The sequence below is a fragment of the Hippichthys cyanospilos genome, chromosome 20 (genome assembly GCF_059441005.1).
Source record: "Hippichthys cyanospilos isolate Australia breed blue-spotted pipefish chromosome 20, RoL_Hcya_1.0, whole genome shotgun sequence".
NCBI classification, from domain to species: Eukaryota; Metazoa; Chordata; class Actinopteri; order Syngnathiformes; family Syngnathidae; genus Hippichthys; species Hippichthys cyanospilos.
Window position 1 is genome coordinate 13,657,984 of NC_142388.1, and position 24,087 is coordinate 13,682,070.

Here is a 24,087-nt window from a genome sequence, read left to right on the forward strand (position 1 = left end):
CCTGATGAAACAGTGCCTCTGTAGTAAACTAGCTGCTCTCTGTTCAAGGTATGTCTACGGTGTAAAAAGTGCACCTTAACAGGCCTTGGAAGCTTGTTTAGAAAATTAAAAAAAAAAAGGAAAAAAAAAAAGATTTACTCAGCCCTGCAAACAAGTGAATGCAGTGTAAGCTGGAGGGTGCTGGGTTTGAGTCCCCTTGTGGGCAAATATGTGAAAATGGCAACTACAGGAATTGTTGGAATGTAAACTTAAATCAAACATACATGGCTCAAAAGATTTCTCCCCTGTGTCCGCTGATGGTGTTTTGGGTTTTGGGGGAAGTACCAGATCCAAGTCAGGCTTTGGACGAGAAATATGCACTTCACCATTATGTCTGAAAGTCAAAATAAAAAAAAAATAAAAAAAGTTACAATACAGAAGACTGGGAATAGCACAAGAAATAATTACATCACAGGTTCAGATCCGGGAGAAAAGGAGGAACACCACATCAGACCTACTTCAAATTTGGTGATGGAGTTAGAGGCTTGTCGGGCCGCTTTGGTGGGAGGCTTCCTTGTTTGCCTTTGCCTGGAGGCGGAACTGGCTTTTTGGGTGGGAGTGGTGCCACAGGCTTGGATGGTTTTGGATCTGGCATCGGCTTGTCAACTAAAAAGGAACAAACAGAAATGAATACTTAAAAATGGAGACACTCATGGAAAGAATGTGATTAACGTAAAGTCTGAATGGAAAGAATTGAAATAACTCGAGGTTAGGGTTGCACAATTAATCGAATTTTAATCATGATCAAGATATTGGCTGCCACAATTAATTAAGCGGATCCTTGGCAATTTTAACATTTAAAAAGTCAAGCACTTTTTTTAATGACAAGTCAAATCAAGCACATCGTCAACTTACCACCAGGGGGCGACATGTTTGACATGTCAAAAACCTCAGCTTTTCTCACCCCTCAATACTTTATACATTTTTTATTCATGATGTTATTTAATTGTATACATGTACAGTATATCACATATGAATTGCACTTATACTATTTTGTTACCAATTGTTAATATGTACTGATTTTAAGTTTAAAAATTTAGTTTTTCATATCATATCATATCATACAATTTTGATGTTTTTCCTGGGGTTTTTCACGTTTTAGCTAATTGCCATTGGTTTCTGGTTGTTAGCCATACGATTTCGCCTTACGATCCCAACTGCGGAACGGATTAATTTCTTAAAGCAGGGATCCACTGTATATACCTGTAATTTGACATAGTATGCATCCGTTTTCACATCACAAAAATCCACTTTCATAAAGCGCCGCCTAATTGCCATGGTTCTTTCTTTTTTCCAGTGGACTTTGACACATTATGAAAATGAGAAGATGGCTTAACTTGTCTTTTTTTATTCTGTGGACATGTGCTTTAACAAGCCATTCAAGACAAAATGCAGGAGCAGTGGCATGCATGGATGTCAGCAGGTGGAGGGAGAAACAAAGCGAAGGGCAACCTGCGCTACGATCTCACCACAGTCGTCATTTGGATAAAAAATAATTGGGAGAATATCCAAAGAAAGATGATTAGCAAATCATTTGATTGATGTTTGATGAGATGACGAGGAGGAAGAAGAGCACGCCCGGAGTTAGTGTGGAGAGTGTGGAGTTACATTCATACATTGAAATTGGAGGAGCTATTTGGCATGTCAGATCGTGCTGAGTTTTAGGGCTTTTAGACAAATTAATATTCAGTTGTGTCAAAAAATAAAGCATTGAAACTTCAAATCATTTTATTGTTGCAAAATCAGTTTCAGCATTTGCATCAATGCACACACGTATGTTGGCTCACTGTCATGCCTCACTTCCGCCCCAACCACACTCCCCATAACCACAACAGTATGTTACTCAATATACAAAGTAGAAATGCCTGTAAAAGACACAGACACCATGTGCAGTCATGATCTATGTAACCATTAAAGTCAGGGGTAGACTTGTACTTGCGTTTTTGTAAACTTCACCCAAATTGCAGTTAAAAAAAAAAAAAGGTGGGGGGGGGGGGTCAACTTATAAGGTTGATTTGTACTCAGAGAAATACAGTATGCCTGTTTGGGACATTTACATCTCAAGGCACCATTGTATACAGCAGTAGCCTTCTTTTACAGATAGCAAAACACATAGTGGTCAGTGTAAAAACATGAAACCCAGCCACAGCACTGATAACTGTCTCCAAATTAGAAGAACAGTGATGCCATACAACACATCATCATTCAACAGTTTTGGATGGGCAAAAATCATTGTCACCATTCATCTTTTCCAGACTATACCATCAAATGAATTTGGTTTCCATAAACAGAGACTTTGGTTTAACAGCAAACTAATCCAATAATCTCCCTCCATATTACTACATACAAGGAAAATGAAGTGATTTGGTACCTCTGTCATCTGGCCTGATGGCATGAGGTTTCTTCTCAATGCTGGGAACCTCTGGTTTGAGGGCTGGATTGTAGAAAAAAATATGCAGAATTGTTTAATCTCCTCACATTATTACAAATCTGCAACAAATTGAGGTTCGACTGTTTTTGAAATAAGCAGTCAAGCTTCGTAGTCGGTTGATCAAGTCTTGATCAAGGTTACTAATAAAAAAAAAAAACAAGTGAGAGGGTTGATAATGAAAAAATGCAATCACTCAACTTTATGACAATTTGAAATATTGCTAGATATTTTATTTAATTGTTAATGGATTTTTTTTTTTTGTTTTTTACAGGTCACATAAAATGATAGGCCTTGGATAATGTAGGCCTCGGCCTTGAGTTTGACACCTGTGCCAAAAATACTGTACAGTAATCCCTCGCTGTATCGCGGTTCATCTTTCACGGGTTCGCTGCTTCACAGATTTTTTACAGTGCGGATATTTTTTACAGTGCATTGTGCTCTGAATCCTGATACGCTCAGGGGCTTTACTGTGTTCTAGAAATAAAATATTGACACTATATTTTATTGGTTTTTCACTTGTCAATTTATTACAAAAGGCAAGAGGATCCAAAAGCTTGCTTTCATCTCTCCTATGTCTCTTCTGTAACCACTCTGTGCGCTCAGCTCCGCACACGCTCACATGTTACCAACATGCTAGTAAGCACATTGATTGACAGCTTGGTCGCTGGGAGCCGATCGCGTGACTCGTAAAAATCTTCTTGCTCAGAAAAAGAAAGAGCGCCAACAACTACCCATAACAATGTGCGGAGTCAGGTCAAAGAGGCACAGCTGGGACCGTGAAATACACGAGTGACAATGTTTCCAACCTTGTATTACTATATTTACTAATTACTTATTACTAATTACTTACTTATTATTTACTAATTACTGATTTTGGGCTTTAAAACTGGTTCTGATTTTTGCTTTTAATCTATAGTTCAGTATTGCATTGTAAAATAATAAAAAAATAAATAAAGCTGACTACTTCACGGATTTCACTTTGCGCGTGTTATTTTTGGAAAGTAACCCCCGCGATAAACGAGGTATTACTGTAAATACCCACAAACCAAACTGAGAAAAAGCATGTGTGTGCTATTAAGAAAGAAAGAAGGAAAAAAAAAGAAAACACTGTACTGAGAATAAATGTGCGTGCGGCATGGTAGGTACTACGTTATGTGAGGAAACCAAAAATTGAAGACAAGAGCACTAACATGAACTTCCTGTGCAAAGAGGAAAAAAACTGACCTAGTTTGAGTTTAAGAGAATTCCATATAACCTTAAAACGTTAAGATAGTTGTCAGCGAGAACAAATGGCAAAATTTGACATTTAAAAAAAATGAATCTTATTGATCATCAGAGTCTGAAAGCATATAATTTAACATTGAGCATGTCAAAACACTTTTCTTGCTCACACCATACAGGAAAAAGCACAAAAGCTAGTAAAAGCTTCTTTAAAGGGGGTACTGGACATAATGAGACAAAATGTATTTTAGGAAGCACTACTGGCAGTACTCAAGTTTATTGCTAGTTGACTCTAATGTGCCAAACTCACTTTATGCAACATGTTGCAACAACATTGCAAAGGATGCAATGAAACATCCAGCATAAAAAGAAGCCGCTAGAGACTTGTTTTTGTTTTATTTTAAAAGGAGAAAACTCCTGCAAGACCAACTTGCTGAAGATAAACACATACAGTACATGGATCCCACTCGGGGGGGAAAAGAAAAAAAAACTAGATACAACACAATGACAACTTGAATAGTCAATCATATATCTCATTGGCTTCTACACCGGTTTTTCAAAATATGCCTTAACATGAAACCGATCCTGTCATCCAGGCACATAAAAAGTTGGGGGCCACTGCCAAAAAGGTGAAATGAGATGACAGCTAGCAACCAGTCAGCCCTAACCCTAAATCGGTGGATAAAGATGGTCTTCATTTGCCACAAAAGGGAAGTCACCACAAACTAATGCTACTACCTCCTATTATTATCTATTATTTTTATTTACAGTATGTATTTTTCCTCATGGGGCCAGTATGTCTCTGCCGTTTAAAAAAAAAATCCCCAATGCAATTGAATGGGTATTTTTATAAATTTTCAATTTTCTCTATTCTATCACTCGTGAATAGCTGGTCTACAATTACCACACTGGTTTAAAGTAAAAGCGGGTTCCCGTATAGAGGGAAAATGAAAAAACAATAAAAAGCATGCAAGTACAATGGAACGTAAAAGCCACTGGGGGCGTGGCATCTGCACACATGAATGATCATAAAGTGAGTGTGTCCAAAATGTGTGTGCTTGGAAAAGGTGAACTTGAATAGTGAAACATCTTGCTAATTACTTGTTCTAAATAAAGCCTTGACTGGAATGGAAACTAGCAACATAATAAATGTCAGCAACAAGCAACAAATGCCAACTCTAAGCTCCGTAAAAAAACAAATTATGCACACTTCAAAACCTATGTTTTGGTCCCTTCCTTCACACAACCGACATGATCAAATGTAATGTTATGGAATAAATGACGTATCTGAGGTTCTTACCTATGTGTTTTGATGGAGGAGGCGGCTTCTTTGGCTTCTGAAAAAGGAAATTGAAGCAGTTGAAAAAGTAAGCCAGAGAAAGTAAGGTATACTGTTACTCAATAAGATACAGATTCATTTCATGAAGTAAATAAAAAACAGAATCCTATCACAGAAATACAGTCAATAGGAACACGAAATTCTATTTGGCCTAAATAAGGACATTCTTATTGGATATTTTAGAGTTACTGTACAGCAAAGACAGGTAATCATGTGGCCCAGTTACAAGATGTAAGTACACTATTCACCCCTTAGTTGCACATCTTAATGTCTGCTATCATCAGCTCATATACAACAGAGAAGAAAAATACTAGAAGAGCCATTTCATATACCATGCTGAAATGCCTGGGGATGATTTTCCTTGACTTAGCTTGAAGTTTAACAGAACTAACTAGCTGGGAATTTACTGCATACACAAGTCAGTTACAGTTTCGTTATAAACGTACAGTCTTAGCTGTATTGCAAATGCCTGAGTGACTTGGACAAGTGACTGCTAGCAAACTTGGCAAATGAGAGACCCAAAGGTTTTGTTTGGATCCTTTACACAGCAGAGCAAACTGCCCAATACTTTAATTGTCTGTCCAGCTCATGAGGCTATAAATGGCTGTTTAGATTAATGCAGTGGTTCACTTAAAAGCAAGATTGGAACAGATCCCATCACGTAGACTAGTTTCCCTGAGATCTTTAATTCTAATTATTTAAATCAGAATGTCAAAAACTGTCCATGTAAACGCAGCTTTTGACAATAATTATGTCTGAGGATGAGAACTTTAAATGCACCTTTGGTGCTCAGAAGGAAAAACAGTACAGTATATTACTTTACTTACTTTGAACAAAAACTTTGTGTTAAGTGAGGGTTGCCCTTTGTCACGATTCTGTTCATTGCCTTCATGGACAGAATTTCTAGGTGAAGCCAAAGCATAAAGGGGGTCCAGTTTAGTGGTCTCTGCATTGCATCTGCTTTTTGCAGATAATGTGGTGCTGTTGGCTTCTTCGAGCTGTGATCTCTTACTCTCACTGTAGTGGTTTGCAGAAGAGTGTGAGGCAGTTGGGATGAACATTAGCATCTCCAAATCTGAGACCATGTTCCTTAGTCAGAAAAGGAGTTCCCTCCTCCAGGTCGGAGATGAGGCCCTGCCTAAAGTGGAGAAGGTTACGTATCTTGGGGTCTTTTTCACAGAATGGAATGGGAAATCGGTGCAGCATTCACTGTGATGTATACTCTATACCGATCTGTCGTAGTAAAGAGAGAGCTGAGCTGGAAGGCAAAGCTCTCTATTTACCAGTTGATCTACGTTTCTGCCCTCATATATACCGAAAGAACGAGATCCTGGATACAAGCGGCCGAAATGAGTTTTCTCCACAGGGTGTCCAGGCTCTTCTTTAGAGATAGGGCAAGAAGCTCGGTCATTCGGGAGAGACTCAGTGTCGAGCCGGTTGAGATGGTTCGGCATCAGTTTAAGATCCCTCCGGGAGGAGGCACTGGGGACAACCCAGGACAAGCAGGAGATGACGATGTCTCTCGGTTGTGTGGATGTTGTTGTTGCAAATAATTTTAGCAAGCTGTTTTCAGCTTGCTTTAATATAACAAGCATACCAAATACAAACATGTTTGGATGCAGTTTTGAAAAAGACACCCGCGTGCACCCCTCTTCCAATTCTGAGAACCACAAATACACTGATATACACTGATAACAGTGATAATTATTTTACAATTTTACTTTTAAAAAAAGAATGCTTCCCCAAACATCAGTTATACAATCTTAGGTCTACATTAACATGCTTTCAAAAAGCATATTCTTCTGAAGGACATTGCTGATATCTTACCTCTTCAGAGTCTTGCTTCAGTGAGGACTTGCGTGACCCTCTAGAAATGAAGGCCTGAAATAGATTTTTGGAAAATCAGTGGAGTATACAGTGATCCCTCATTTTGAGACCGGAACCCCCCCCCGCGATATATATATATATATATATATATATATATATATATATATATATATATATATATATATATATATATATATATATATATATATATATATATATATATATATATATATATATAATTTCTTTTTTTTTTTCGTAAATGTGAAAAGTCTTTATTCTATGCACATTATTTAAGACAAATATTACTGCAGTACTGTACACATATTTACTTAAATCTTAAATGATTAAATCTTATACACTAACTGAACAGTAGCTACCACTTTCCATCTTTTGAACTCTTGCGAGCAGCTGCCTGGACATTGAATTAAAGTGAAGCCTCTTATATCATAACAATACACTTGAAATTTCAATGTATTACAAAAGAAATCTAGGTAAAAGTCAGATTTCCAAAGCTGTGCATTTCTCCGTTGCTCTCTATGTAGACACCAAGACGGGAGTGTGCGTTTGCTCTCGGCACGCCTACGAGTTACGTGATCGGCTCCCAGAGACCAAGCTGTCAGTCAATGTGATTACTAGCACGTTCGTAACGTGCGCGTGTATGCTGAGTTTAGCGCACACAGGCGGTTACAGGAGAGACACAGGAGAGACGAAAGCAAGCTTTTGGATCCTCTTGCCTTTTGTAATAAATAGGAATTTAAAGTGTAAACTCTGCGTTTTAATCATGTTTGGTAAGCTTCTTATTACTTGCTCTAGTCGGACGTCCGAGGAAGTGCTAAACGTATAGGCACGTGACTAGACATGGAAGACACGGAAAAGAGAGGGCATACCAGTACATTTAGTGTATAAGGTTTAATCATTTAAGATTAAAGTAAATATGTGTACTGCAGTAGTAGTTCGACTTCCAAGGAGTGCCAGTGACAAGTGCATTTACAGATACCTTGCCTATCTGGCACTTCTCTCCGCAACATAAACCCCCCCCCCCAAAAAAAAATTCGCGATGCACTGAGGGTGCGATAGGCGAGGCGCGAAGTAGCATGGGATCACTGTAATACAAAATTGCAACCACTGAGAATTTGCTTTCTTGGCAATCACTGGGTTCTATGTTTAAGGTAGCCCGGGGCCAATACGTCACTATTTGGTCACCAAATGTTCACATGATGGCCGGGGACAAATTTCATAAATACTGTTATATATGCAACAACAACAACAACAACAAAAATCAGTGTTCTTGTTTTTTTGTTTTTTTTTTAATATGACATTTCCAAGATTTTAAATTAAATTAGTCATTTAAATTGATTAATCACCTTTGATATTTCCACTGCGCATTGACATTTTTTGCATGTGGTATTTCCATAAAGACTTGGCTTGAACAAAATTAAAGGCCCAAAATGTCAGTTGCTTAATACTACAAAGTACTGGAAACAAAAATAACTATTCAGAAGCAATATTTTCTTATAGTCTAAAAAATAGTATAAACAGTATAAAGATGCTAAGTATGATATAATCACAGAAGGTATACGTTGAAAAAAAAGATCCATAATGATTTGATTATATCTAATTTTGGTATTAATATTATCATTGTATTCTTTTAATATAAAAACTTAAACTCATTGCTATTTTGAATTTTTTTGGAAATTACAATTGAAGTGACGGAGCATCATTGAACGGCCGTCACCTCTTGCCTGGCATTTGCTGTTCAGCTGAAGGAGGTAGCTGTTGCTAAAGTGCGCTGTGCCAAGGTGCCACGCTTCACTAAACTGCTCCCCATGGATGCCAAACAGGGAAAATGGAAGCCCAACTCTCCTCCCTTTCATGTATGCCTTGACAATTAATAGAAACTCTAATTACCACTTACAGTAAATGGTTTGCTTGGAGGGAGAAATTAAGGGATGTTTCAAGGGGGCTTCAAAATTCATTTGGGAGTGGTAGAGTGCTCAGCCTAGTGACAACAAGGGTGGTTGGCTGACTCATAAAAGTATGTGAGTTTTATTGTATACTATTTAGAGTTCAGAGTGGCTCTGTGATGCAGTGTGTTAGTACATCTTCCTCACAGTTCAGGGACCCGAGTTCAAAATCCACCTCGCTCTGGCTTTCCTGTGTGGAGTTTACATGTTCTCCCCAAGCCAGCCTGGGTTCTGTCCATGTACCACACTCCAAAACATGTGTGGCAGGTGTACTGAACACACTAAATTGTCCTTAGGAGTGATGGGGTGTATGAATGGTTGTTTTCCTCTGTGTCCCCTGCAATTGGGCGGCAATCAGTTCATTGTCCCCTGCCTACTGGTCATAGTCGGCTGGGATAGGCACCAGGCCTGCAACCCCAGTGAGGATAAGCAGCTCTAGAAAATGGATGAATGGATACTTAACGAGTTCTCTTGCAAATACTTTGGTTTATTTTCACATTCTTTTGTCACTTTGAGTCTTGTTCACTTTCTGCTTGAATTGTGGTGAAATAATACACTATTACGCACTATACGCATTTTTTTCAAATCTGCCATAATTTTTCTACAGTTTTTAAACAAACCCATGACAAAATGTTTCTGGTATTTTAAAATACCCTATGTTCAAATGATCTGTAGACATTTCGCGATAACAGGGAGCTTATGGAGTATAGCAAGCATAATTACTGGCCATTAATTAATATGAACTACACTTCTCTAACCTCCGCACATTTGCTGAATCAAAGGAACAAAAAATGCATTTAAAGATGCCCAGTTTTGATTAGCGCAGTAAGAGGTATTCATGTTGCTATGATTATTATTGTGGTTGGAATTTGCAGTTTGAACTTTTCACACAAGAGGATTTTGTATTATTTTGCCCCCACAGTAGCTGAATAAGAAAAACGAACACCAAAAGGGTGTTGCGGTGCAAACTACGACCATTAATAATAATAACTGCTGAGCTGTAAATAAAGTCAAAATGAAATACAAGATTGATTATTTGTAAGACAACATGGATGCGAGCCGAATGCCTGATAATGGCCAAGATGGTGACCCCCGCTCATTGTGCATGTCTTCAGGGCAAACGAAATATTTTACCTTCGCTGAGCAGAAGCACAACAAAGGCAGATGCTAATGCTAAGGTGAATGCTAATGAAATGTTTTGCTTTCTGTCACTGAAGTGATCAGCAAGTTATTTCGCATAAGCATGGCAACTGCTCTGCTTGTATATTGTAGTGCTCCTCGGGGCATTGTGTTTAAAAGTAAGAAATTATGTTTATTGGTGTAGAATCCCTGGTGTAGAATTACCATAATGAGATTGAATACAAAATTGATATATGGCTATGCTGATTACTAAGATTGATTGATTTTGTTGTATACCTGCTCTACAATGTACTATATTAGAGTACTGAAGTTAAATATACATACTGTTTGAGTGCAGTTTTTTTTTTTTTAAATTGAAAAAAGAGGGGTAGATTTATTCATTTCATATGACCAGTACCCCCACACCTCAACTTAAAATCTCACTATAATTCATTGTTCACAATACAGTTTGTTAGGGACATTGTGAGAGACTGTGAACGTCATACACACGGTAATTTGTTTTGACTTCAGAGATTTTAGGACAACGAGGCAATTGTAATCGGGTGAGACACATTTTGTGTTTTCCACGAAATGGTCTCACTGTGTACAGCGTGCCTGCACTCGTGCAAATAATAAAATCCCTAGCTTATCGTGAGCAATAACTTTTATTTGTGTTGTTTGCTCTCATCCCAGGAAGATGATCTTGCTGCTGACTTGTCATTTTCTGTCATTTTCTAATTCAAAAAGGTTCTGAATCCCAACCACAAACATACCTCACAGTCTAAACAGTCAGTATTAACCAACTCACTAATGGGAATTAGTTGCATGGGAATACACAATACAGAAACATATCTATATTTTTATGACTTTCTTCACTCTGACAGTGTCACTTAAAATTGAGCAAAATTATCTGTGAAAAGAGAGAAATTTAATTTAAAAATTATTAGATTGTAGCGTGTTTAATTTTTCACAGTTCTTAAAAAAAAAAAAACTACAATTCTCTTTACGATTACTTGTAGAGTTACTGAAACTATTAAAAGGAACATTTTCTTATTTCAGCCAATGAACCATTTTTAAGAAACAACACAATTTACCTCTCTTTCGGTCTCAGACAGCAGAATTACAAAGTTGTCAGGAAAGACGCCTTCTTTGCCTCCAACTTCCCCTCGCCACCACCCGGGCTCTCCTGTGTCCTGTCAGAAACCAGCAGAGAGGGGATGGAATAGTCAAAACACTCACATCGGTGCGAGAAGGGCAGAAATCTGAAAGCACTGAGAAACTAAAGTTTTTGCCATCGTGCAGAAGTTCGCATTCAGGGTGCTACCAATCGTATAACACAAGAAATCTTTGTTGAATGCTACAATCCTATTTCTTTGAAGTGCCATAGGACAAAAGGCATGGCGCACCCTAACTTATGAAGCCAACTAAAATGATACCAAAGTCTTACAAATATAGCATTCTCTAAAATGTTTGATGAAATGAACCCACCGTCAAAATCTAACTGAAATGAAAAACACTGCTGAGGACATTTATAACATTTAAAGCTAAGGGGTTGATACAAAATAATATTTATTTTAAATACCACCACCCCCAGTTCTAAGTATAGCATTCTAAAGCATTCATAGTAACATATGTGCATGTGATAAGTGTAAGAATAATGCTGAACGTGGACTTTGAAATGTTTAAAAAAAAAAAGGGGGGGGGGTGTTTCAAGCTGGAAGACACAACACTGATCTTAAACGAAAAAAAATAAAAAACAGGCACAAATAATGTGTCTTTGCACAGTATGCTGAAATGAATGCCACTTGGTGGCAGCATCTTTCCACAGTGATCTTCGTAGCTATAACTATAGCTATAGCTATAACAGACAGAGGAGCTGCTTCAGTGACAGATTGCTGTCACTGTCCTGCTCCACGGACAGGCTGAGGAGATCATTCCTCCCCCATGCCATGAGGCTCTTCAACTCCACCCGGGGCAGTATCAATCAATCAATCAATCAAATTTTATTTATATAGCCCTAAATCACCGAAGTCTCAAAGGGCTTCACAGAATGAAAAGAGGTCGTACAAAGACATCTTTTCAGTATAGGGTACACAACAGCATCCCCTGTCAAAGCTCCCAGAAGGGGAAGGAAAAACTCAAAAACCCCAAATTAGGGGAAAATCAGAAACCTCAAGTAAAAGCTCACATTAAACTCTAAACCTCATACTCTGCACTGCACTATTCACTTTATACAAGCACCTTAATTATACTTGCACTAGACTCCAACGATTCACACTATTCTGTTTACACTGTTAACAAGCACCTTAAGTATACTTCTGTACTGGACTTATGTGTATCTTGTGTATTTTATTTCTCATATTTTATATCTCGACTTGAGGATACTGCTGGAAATGTGAATTTCCCTACGGGGATGAATAAAGTATCTATCTATCTATCTATCTATCTATCTATCTATCTATCTATCTATCTATCTATCTATCTATCTATCTATCTATCTATCTATCTATCTATCTATCTATCTATCTATCTATCTATCTATCTATCTATCTATCTATCTATCTATCTATCTATCTATCTATCTATCTATCTATCTATCTATCTATCTATCTATCTATCTATCTATCTATCTATCTATCTATCTATCTATCTATCTATCTATCTATCTATCTATCTATCTATCTATCTATCTATCTATCTATCTATCTATCTATCTATCTATCTATCTATCTATCTATCTATCTATCTATCTATCTATCTATCTATCTATCTATCTATCTATCTATCTATCTATCTATCTATCTATCTATCTATCTATCTATCTATCTATCTATCTATCTATCTATCTATCTATCTATCTATCTATCTATCTATCTATCTATCTATCTATCTATCTATCTATCTATCTATCTATCTATCTATCTATCTATCTATCTATCTATCTATCTATCTATCTATCTATCTATCTATCTATCTATCTATCTATCTATCTATCTATCTATCTATCTATCTATCTATCTATCTATCTATCTATCTATCTATCTATCTATCTATCTATCTATCTATCTATCTATCTATCTATCTATCTATCTATCTATCTATCTATCTATCTATCTATCTATCTATCTATCTATCTATCTATCTATCTATCTATCTATCTATCTATCTATCTATCTATCTATCTATCTATCTATCTATCTATCTATCTATCTATCTATCTATCTATCTATCTATCTATCTATCTATCTATCTATCTATCTATCTATCTATCTATCTATCTATCTATCTATCTATCTATCTATCTATCTATCTATCTATCTATCTATCTATCTATCTATCTATCTATCTATCTATCTATCTATCTATCTATCTATCTATCTATCTATCTATCTATCTATCTATCTATCTATCTATCTATCTATCTATCTATCTATCTATCTATCTACTGTACATTGTTCTTGCAGGCAAGTGCAACAAAACATTCAAAGAAAAAAATGTCTACATAATGTCAGAAAATTGAGATAGCTTAAAACATCAAGACTTAATGGTTGTTAGGGTTTTCTGAAGGTATGAGACAATACACAATAATTTTGAGAAGTCACAAATTTGAGCAATACAAAGGCATAAGAATAAGTCTAAACATGGAAATATTTTTTGGGACAAATAAAATGGTGTGAAGGCAATTTAGAGGGGCTGAAAAGCCGCATGTGACATATTACTGGCAAATAGTACGTCATACCTGTTTTAATTACAACTTCATGAAGTGCTTTGTATTCTTGTTTAATCAGACATGGTCCTACAGCTTACCTTGCTTATGATAGAGATGATGTCATCCTCATGCAAGGTCAGTTCATCCTCATTTGTAGCCTCAAAAGCGAAGGTGACCTTACAGAATTCTTTAGCTTTGGATACAGAGATTGTGGATCTTCAGAATGGGAAGTATAGAATGCAAATGCACTATTTATATATATATGTACAAAAGGCAGAGGTGTATTTTACCTTTGGAGTTGCTATCTCCATCACCCTTCTGCATTTCTGTGTTGTTTGAAAAGGCAGGCTTTGCAACAGATGGTAATGAAGGGATTGGCTAAAATGGAGCGAAAAAAATATGAAAGATGGGAAATGGTTTATAGGCCATAAATGGACTTCATATGGACAAGTAATAAACTCAAAGAAATTAGCCAACAGAACAGATCATGTTTTTGTGAAAGGTTGTGTTAATTATAGTTATAAAATAGTGTTATACAGAAATACAGTATCTTTCTAAGACCAGGGAACCCAAGTTATGGTCCTTGAGAACACCTACTGTGCCTATTTTGTTTGCCTTCAAGAAACACACCAGATTCAAATGATCCGGATCGTTATCAGGCTTCTGGAAAGCTTTCTGGTGAAGATATTATTTGAATCAAGTGTGTTGGTTGAAGGAAAGATTGAAAACAGGTTGGATAGGGCTCTCGAAGATCAGAATTGCAGACCCATGTTCTTCAGTGAGGCAACTTGAGGCATCCTCAAACAGCTACATATCATGTTTGAATCTATTACATCAGTGACTCATATCAATGAAGTCGAACATACTCTAAATGGTTACATAAGTAAAATAAATCCAAGAAAAATTCACTTATTATCTTGAGTAGCCCATAATAGGATGGCCATTGTCACTGAGAGGCGCTCAGAGGAATAATGAGTGTGTCAGCTGGTACAATATAGGCTCCAGCTTAAAGACCTGAGAGGGATAGTTATTATCAAAAAATGGATGGATGAACTTATGCAAACATAGTTGACACTGATGCAAAGTTTCCTTCTGATCTCACCAAAAGGAAACCTTTAATTGCACTCAGAATATTACTGAGTGGAAAGCCAAGTGAGCAGTAATATGTGAATCATGTGAAGTATTCAATGCCAAATGGAAGTATCAAACTAAGTAGAAAAGAAAGGTTCGAGCAATGTGTGATGGTAGGGTTGAAGTTAAGAGCAGTGTGTTAGTAGTAGAGAGTTAGAGAAGCTGATTTGTGGTGGTAAACATGCAGGCATGTTCAGTGTGACAAAGATAGGATGTTGCTGTAAGAAAAAAAAAGGTTTGAAAAGAAAAAAAAAAATCGCTTCCATACATCAACTTTCAGCGTAAATATCAGTTGTTATGACCTGCTGCTTTATTGACCAGAGCGGCTTCTCCGTGACATTTTATATTATATATATATATATATATATATATATATATATATATATATATATATATATATATATATATATATATATATATATATATATTATATATATATATATATATATATATATATATATATATATTTTTTTTTTTTTTTTGCTCAATTTTTGCGGCTGCGGCTTATATGCCAGTGTGGTTCATTGTCCAACAGTATGGTAATTAATTCAATTAATTTCACGACCATAATATTATTCAGAATGCTGTATTTAGACTAGTGAGGTCGCATAAAACATATTATGGTAAAGAACATTTTGGGGGTGATTTATCCTTTCAAGCAGACATTTTACATTTTATACATCGACTTTTGTGTTGTGTGAATACTAAAATCTGGCATCATGGAATTATTCTGCAGTCAAATTTGTTTTCCTCTTTGTGTGGTTTCTTTTTATGTACCATATAAACAAAAAGAATATTTAGTACTGTAATCAAACTCACATTTTCCTTTTTTTCTTGTGTGTCCAGATTAGGAATACGGACCTTTGATTTTACGGAGCCTTCTTTGAAAATATCACCAAAACCAATACGCTGGATTTTTTTGGGTTGGACAATAGCTCCATTGCCTGAAGCAGATTGGGGCACTGATGGAGTCACTGTGTTCTCCACACCATGTCCATCTGTGGGAGAGATGCAAAGAAAACAGGTAATGTAATCAACAAGTGCAGAACTGCAAGTGTAGAACTGCAAGTGCAGAATGGTGTTTTTTCAATTCAAAATTGCAAAAAATATTTTTTGCCCCTATTATATTGTAGGCTGGTTGCAAATAAACATATTGATTCTTCCACCAGACATGAAACACTAAATAAATAATACATTTACAGTGCCATTTAGTGTAGTTCTTATTCAGCTGCAGCCTATGACATTTCACTTAATATGCTCTGCTTTTATGATGTTCTGTTTTATGATGTTCTGTGGCCAATTCCACAAATTTCACCATGGACCACTTCTAAATCTTATTACTTTGTGATTGCTGGGGCAGTTTTTTCTGTTTTTTTTTTTAGCCTAAGCTACTCATACTTCAAACCTTGCAACTAATTTATGCTTCCACTGCAACTTCAACGTTATCTTTTGCATCTTTCTTTATAACTTCCACTTCATTTATTACATTTAAAATAAAGTTTGACCGACATGCTTTTGTCAGGACCAATACCGATTATCAGTCGTCAAAGAGGAAGCTGACCGATATTATTAATTTGAAGGAATCAAGAAATCTTTATTGTAGTTGAAAAAAACAAACAAAAAAAGTTATTATTATTATTATTATTATTATTATTATTGATCAGCTTAACTGTAGAACAGAGATATCATGCTCCTCTACAAGAAACTGTCAAGATGGCTTCAGGATACACGTCTTCATATCATATAATTTTCTGCTGCTCGGGATCTCTGAATCAACACATAAGCAGGCACAGTAAAAAAACTGTTGAAATAATAGAAAAATAACTTTGTTATAATCATAGTAATAATAACTTGTTTAAACAGACAATATTGCAACAGACTGTTGTCATTTTCTGCAGCTTTTGTGGCTTATGCGCACGCCCCCCACTCCAACACACACACGCGTACAGGAACACTTCTCTCCTCTCAAAGTGCTTAGTACTGTACTGTACTCAACCTCTGTGAAAATGCAGGCAATCACATTGCCTGCTGGGTGTTAGCCTGCATACAGCTTAAGTACTCATTGTTTACTAGCGTAGGTTAGTCTAAAAGACAAGGCAATAAAAGGCAAAGCAACTTTATTTTGACGGCACCTATAATACACATTCAATGTGATTTTCATGGTTAACCCTTCGGAAGAGTCACTTAGCTGGAACTTAAATTTCAGCTTTGAAACATGTTAACTCTGGAGAGCACAGAACTAAATCAGAGTCTGGCTGTGTGGACCACTGTGGAGAACCCATATATGGCTTTCAATAATGATTAGCCATGACTTTTGCAAGGCCAATCAGATGCTGCTAAAGGCACCGCACATATGCGCACACAGAGAAGGCTGCATAACAAAGACATGAACATGTAGTTTATCTGCCATAAGATTATTTTTTTAAAAAAGGAGGGGATGCCAATTTGCACCAATATGGTGATTATCCGTTGATCCCTAGTTAAAAATATTACTATGTATTATACGCTATGCTGCAAATTACTATGTTACTATAATTGTCAAAATAATAAAAGTACATTGTGTACCTTGAGTTATGCCAGTGCTTCTCAAATAGTGTGGCGCAAAGTGATGCCAGGGGGGGGGGCACGGATGAGCCCAGGGAAAAGGATATGTTTTTGCCATGAAGTGTAATTGTGATAAAATACAGTGGTATGAAAAGGTTTGAGCACCTCTGATCATTTTCAAGGTTTTCCTTTATAAATCATTGGTGGTTCGGATCATCAATTTCAGTCAAATATATCATGTAGCACATAAACAGTGATATTTGATAAGTGAAATTAAGTACATAGGATTTACAGAAAGTGCGCAATAATTACTTTAACAAAAATAGGCAGGTGCATAAAATTGGGCACCCTTGTTGTTTTATTAATTTGAATACCTTTAGTGCTAATATTGCCTATATTCATGCAGAGGAAAATTTGTGGTGTGATTTAAAGCAGGAAGTCAATGTTCAGAAACCATCAAACCTGACAGAACAGGAGATGTTTTGTAAAGAAGAAAATACCTTTAGCCAGAATCCAGAGTGCAGACCCTCATTGGAAGCCATAGGAAGCATTTAGAGGCTGGTATTGCTGCAAAAATTGCTACTAAATAATGATGTCATTGATGTATACTAAATATTAATGTCATTTTTATGTTGGGGTGCCCAAATGTATCCTTCCTACTTTTGTTTATATATTTATTGCACACTTTCTGTAAATCCTATGAACTTCATTTCACTTCTCAAATATCACAATGTTTATCTGATATATCATATAGTTTACTGAAATTGCTGATCTGTACCATCAATGATTTATAAAGGAAAATCTTGAAAATGATCACTGGTGTGCAAACCTTTTCATACCACTGTAAGGATTGGCATTTTGTCTGGCATTTTGATGCACTTGGGTTTTTTTTTTCTGCTTAGACAATCCTTTAACCTGTATAACTTTAACCATAACCCTAAACAGTTGTTGAAAGTTGGTTTGTATTTTTTTTATTTTTTGTCAATGTTAAAATGGATACAGGTATACGCATATATTTTTTATAGATAATAATCTTATTTATGGTCGGCGTGGATGGTGGGGGGCACTCAATGTTTTCTCTTTCCTGGGCGGGTGGCTTTGCCAAATATACAATAATTAAGAAGCACTGGTTTATGCAAAAGCATGCCTGTTTTTGAGGATTCAATTAAAACGGGAACAATTGTATAATTTTAGTCTGCATTTTTCTGGGATAATTTTGGTTCAGGAAATGGAAGCAATATTTGCGCCATCCTCCTTATTAAGATGTCATCTTAGCAGATGTCCAAAGTACAGCCTTTAAACCAAAATTGTCTTTTAAAAGAGACAAATAAATAAATACAAAACCTGTGAAAAATGTCAAATGCGCCATTAGATTCAATAGGGCCCCTAAATGTTTGAAAATTTAGTCAGACCTGCTTCTGTGACTGTGTACATTTAAGGGAGTGGCTTAGCCAAAATGTCTCTTAGTTTGCTTTGTGCCTCATACCAGCCTCATCTGGTGTAGAGTCGTTTGAGTCCCCATCTTCTTTCGTGACATCAAGTTCTTTAACAAAGTTGGAAGGAAAGAGTCCTGACTTGCCGTTGACAACACCACTCCACCAACCCTCTTCAACCTGCACACACAGGTAGCCAAATTAAAACTCCAGCTCGCTAGTTCGGCTCAACTATTGAAATTGTTTCTTCATAACCTGTTACTTTGCATATAACTTATAAATAATAAATTGTAAACCCGCGTTCAAATAGAGCGCGTCGTTTACACTCTATGTGAGGCGTTTAGTCGAGAGTTCAAGATGAAGTTCACTTTTCATGCAACAGTGTCACGCGAGGGGAGGGGAGTGAGCTTGCTGTGCTCTTTACAGTGTATCCGGAAAGGAGAGCATTGTTGAGAACTTTCACTTTTCCGCGATGTGGTAGAGCCAATATTTTCACTGACAGCACCTTTATTCTTCTTTTTATAAACTGCGTGTCCCTCGATTTACAGCAATACTTGTCTGCCAAAAAAAAAAAAAAAGTTTGAATGTCGCAATCAAGTGGCCGATACCGTGCTAAATACTGTGCTGTGTGCTGTCAGTGCAGCACTATCGTTAGCTTAGCACAGTAACTACGGTTCAACAGCTGTTAAAAACGGAAGCAAACGCTGCACATACCAGCTGTCCCAAATTCTCCCTTTCTACAAGCTAGGTGAGTGCTCTTGCTTGGTTCCGTTTTGTATTGAAAGATCATCTGGCCGTGTTGGGTAGCTTCTGTGACTGCAAAGCAGCCGCCATGATTCATTCGTGTCCCGTTTGAGCCATTGAACGTTCCCAAAGTAGATAGGCTGATGCGACACGCGACAAAAGTTCAATTTTTTTAACTTCTTGCGTCATGCATAATTACGGGCTGCGCGTCCATCGCATCGCTCGACGCGTCATCGCACTTGTCGCGCGAACTCCACTGACTACAATACAAAACCGCCCGCTCTTCGCGCTTCATCTGAACGCGGCATAAGAAACTTGTTTACTTGTGTGCTAAAACATGACACTGGTTATATGCAAATATCAACATGCTAGCTGTCTGATTTGAACTGTATGTTTCTTTCACCATGTTAACAAGGTTCGTAATAGCCTTATACAACATATTACAAGACAAACAGTTAAGCCATTTAAGAAATGAAGCAGGACTTTGGCATTGTTTTTCCCTTTTAGCATCATCACAAACAACAGACATTTTTGATACAACCCAGTTGCACCTTAGAAATTATGTATAAAGATAAAAAAAATACCTCTTCAGTGATGTCTACAATATCTCCAACTTTTAATTCCAGCTCATCGTCATTCTGTGGCTGATACTCAAACAACACTTTGCACTGTCTCTTCTTCAGCTCTGAGGAAAAAAGGTAGGGACATAGTCAACAAACCGGCTGTGTAACTTCATTAGTTTTTTTACGTGTTCCTACATGCAAAGCCTCTGGGATTTAAAAAGAAAAAAAAAAGGGGGCGGTCTAAGAAACACAACTAAGAAAATGGTGAGAATAATTATGTTTCAGGGCAATTTATTGATCAAACATTGCAGCAAAGACAATTTTTCAAAATGTTGGTAGCCAATCCTACAAGTTACAGTATATGTTTGAAAATCTCTAGCCACCATAAATGAATTAACTGGCCAAGGACAAAGCTATGCAACTGATACAACATGGGTGTGTGAAACCTGTACTAACCTGATCTTTTTTTTTTAAATGATAAATGACTTTCACTTTGTGCCTAAATGATCTTTCCCTGCATAATAGTTGAACACAAGACAGTGGAAGACAATTACATTCAACAAAGTTGCACGAAAATGTCTATCCTATATAGCAGTACAGTCATGATTGCAACCTGTTTGTTTATTCATTAACATTTATATGTTTTAGCCTTGTGCTAAAAAGCTAGAATATGTATTTCTTACTCTTTGTGGCAGCTGATGGTCGTGGCTGGAAACCACCTGTTGGGATACCAATGGTACTCATCCTCTGAACCAAGTTGGCAACATTCCCTATTGACTTCTCTCTCTTCAGAGGCTGAGCAGATTCCTCTTTGGGTTCATGTCTCAGTTCCTTGCCCTCCTGCTTTATTTCCTTTGAGAACCGAATGTACAGAACATGTATAATAAATATAAAATATATTATAAGGAAGAACATTGCATTTGGAAATCCATTAACATAGGTCGGCACATCATCAGCACTGATGGACTGTCCGTCAGTCCATCGCCGACAAACGTCGACGGAAAAATGATGGGAATGCTAAAAAACTGTGAATTAAAATGTCACAATTGCAATTTTCATTCGTCTTTGTAATCATCAGGATAGAGATTACGTCAGATGTCCATCAAACGTCCGTTATATGTCCGTCAGCCCACCACGCCCCTTTCTGCTTACTGACATTATGTTATATTGCTGCATCTTTATATTAAAAACTATAATCAGCCTGCAGTCAGTGTGGCAATAGTCATGTTACAGCACAACCAAGCAGTGGAAAAATAGGTTCAGTTGGTTCAATTTGCTACTTGTCATTCACAGCAATAACACAGCCGACTTTACTGGATGTTTATTTGTAGTTGCCCCCTTTCTTTGTCCTGGCTTCATAAACCAAAACTCATACTGTATACAATCTCACCGACCAAAAGTTTAAAAAAATGTTTAGAGTTAACCGTAATGAGATGTTTTTGTTATTTTGCTTTTTAAATATGTTTTACATAAAGAAATTGCTTGCTGATAAGAACATTGTAGGATGTGTTTCACCTGCAATGTGGTCACTCTTTCAAGTAACCAAAGGGTGCAGAATAAATTTCCCTTTTTTCTCTGATTGACTCTTGGCCATATAATGCAAGACAAACGTTTTTTTAAATACCCTAATTAAAGACTTTTTTATGGTAAATTCAACCTCAGCGATTCTTTGTTTTACTTGTAGTGTGTGTAATACTTGTAGTGTGTGTAATATGTGATATACTGTATGTGTATCAGGCCACTTGGACACAGGCCGAGATTTGAGCACCTCGGTCAGGTCGCCTAGAGGAGGGTGTCTTTTGCAAGACTCAACACACCCGATGACTCTAGGATACAACACTGATGATGTTTCCAAGTCTGTGCCTTAGATGTATTGTTACTGAAACATCTGGGTGCAGAATGACAGTGACACCCAGGAATAGACAGAGAGGGTGGGAAGATGAGCACCCCAACAAGACAAGGAACGATGACCCAGGACAACGGAATTACGATGACGACAGTACAATGCATCTGCGGTAAGACCTGCAAGAATCAGAGGGGTTTAATACACCAGGGCATGAAGAAATGCTTGTCAGTGGCAACGACAACACAATGCACAGAAGTCACTTCTGGTCAGACGCAGGAGGTGTTAGGCCTGGAGGAAACCCACAGTGCCTCAAGCCGCCTAGTGACGTCTACAACCACGGCCAACAGTTCAAATGCCCCCCTAAGCCCCCAAGAAGCAGCATCTCTCAACAACACATAGAGCCTCCAAAGTCAGCAAGCGACAACTGGGATAACTGGCCCAGCGCCTTCAGCCAGACGGAGGATACAGTGGCCCCAATCCTCAAAGAGAATTGTGGCAGCAGTTCAATGAGGATGTAGATTGGGTCTTGGAAGTGACAGCCAAAGGGGACGTGCACCGATGGCTGGAAACAATGACTACCCTCATTGTACACATCGCAGCTGAGTGCTTTGTAACTGAGGTACCTAAGTACACGACATTGACCTATGCTCCAAATCGTGGAGCAGGGAAAATCCAGACTCTCAAGGAAGAGCACAAGCTGCTGAAGAGGCAATACAAGACAGCAGGGGAAGTGGTGAGAGCTGGCTTAGCGAATCTGAGAGCGATACTCAATAAACAACTCATGACTCTGCGGAGGGCAGAGTTTCACAGGAGGAGGCGGAAAGAGAGGGCCAGGAAGAGAACAGCCTTCCTGGCCAATACCTTCAAGTTGACCAAGCAGCTTCTTAGCCAAAAGAGGTATGGCCACCTCACCTGCTCTAAGGATGCCATCAAAAACTACCTCAAGGCCACGTACAGTGACCCTATCAGAGAGCATCCAATGGGTCAATGCAAAGCACTAACAGTACCACCAGAGCCTATATTGGAGTTCAACCTAAAGGAGCCCGGCCTGAGTTAAGTGGAGGAAGTGGTGCGGAGAGCACGGGCAAGTTCAGCACAAAGCCCAAGCAGGAGGAGCCCAAGCATACAAGGTCTACAAGAATTGCCCAAAGCTTAGACATCGGCTTTGGAGGGCTCTGAAGGTGATCTGGTGGAGAGGGCAGATTGCCAAGTCATGAAGGTATGCCAAGGGACGAAGAAGTCTTAGAACATCGACTAGTTTCGTGTCATTTCCTTGCTAAATTTGAGAGCAAAATCTTCCTTCAGCATTGTAGCCAAGAGACTCTCCAACTTCCTGCTGAGCAACAATCAGATTTACACGTCAGTGTAGAAAGGAGGAATACCAGGAGTTCCTGGTTGGCTGGAACACACAGGTGTGGTAACGCAACTCATCAGGGAAGCGAGAGAGGGCAAAGGGGATTAGGTGGTGCTGTGGCTGGATCTCACTACACGCTGGTGGAAGCTGCACTGGAACGACATCATGTCCCCCAGAAGGTGAAACACTTCATCCAGAACTATTACAGCAAGTTCAGCTTTATAGTCTCGTATGGTGAGTTGACATCAAACTGGCACCAGCTGGAAGATAGAATAATCACTGGCTGCACAATCTCAGTGACCCTCTTCACGCCGGCTTGAACTTGTTGGTCAAGGCAGCCAAACCAGAATGTAGAGGTCCCCTGAGCAAGTCATGAGTAAGATAGCCGACCATCAGAGCCTTCATGGATGACCTCACAGTGACAGACAATTGTACCAGGAGCCAGGTGGATCCTCCAGGGTTTGGAGCACATCATGAAGTGGGCACGGATGAGCTTCAAACCGGCAAAGTCCAGGTTCTTGCTAATGAATAAGGGGAGAGTCACAGACAGATTCCACTTCAGTCTGGGGAAAGATCAAATCTCATTAGTCAATGAGAGGCCAGTGAAGAGCCTTGGATAGGTCTTCAAATGCAGTCTGAAGGATGCGGAATCTATCTTGTAAACCATTGCTGACCTAGGCAGCTGGTTAAGGACAGAGGATCAAAGGTAGCAGACATATCCAAGCTACAGCTAAGGCCATTTGCTTTGTCTGCTTACTTGTTTGTACATGTCACATCAATTCCATCCAAAATTCAAGCTGTGAAACCACAGTGTCAGTTTAGG

The 24,087-nt window shown here is 38.0% G+C and overlaps 1 protein-coding gene across 3 annotated transcripts in view; it reads right to left on the reverse strand.

Moving 5' to 3' along the window:
• The window catches only part of cd2ap (CD2-associated protein), a 52,031-nt gene that overhangs the window by 15,184 nt on the left and 12,760 nt on the right, over positions 1-24,087 (reverse strand). Inside the window, exons 3-14 of one of the 3 annotated variants that reach the window (XM_088403747.1) lie at positions 20,748-20,916; positions 20,086-20,186; positions 18,811-18,937; positions 15,642-15,778; positions 13,940-14,027; positions 13,748-13,842; positions 11,035-11,133; positions 6,858-6,911; positions 4,992-5,028; positions 2,411-2,473; positions 498-645; positions 264-373 (exon numbers count right to left, since the gene is read on the reverse strand). In XM_088403747.1, the coding sequence (XP_088259873.1) occupies positions 264-373; positions 498-645; positions 2,411-2,473; positions 4,992-5,028; positions 6,858-6,911; positions 11,035-11,133; positions 13,748-13,842; positions 13,940-14,027; positions 15,642-15,778; positions 18,811-18,937; positions 20,086-20,186; positions 20,748-20,916 (1,228 nt within the window). Of the gene's footprint in view, positions 1-263; positions 374-497; positions 646-2,410; positions 2,474-4,991; positions 5,029-6,857; positions 6,912-11,034; positions 11,134-13,747; positions 13,843-13,939; positions 14,028-15,599; positions 15,779-18,810; positions 18,938-20,085; positions 20,187-20,747; positions 20,917-24,087 lie in introns of all 3 variants that reach the window. The other 2 variants (XM_088403746.1, XM_088403748.1) reach the window with 2 other exon arrangements.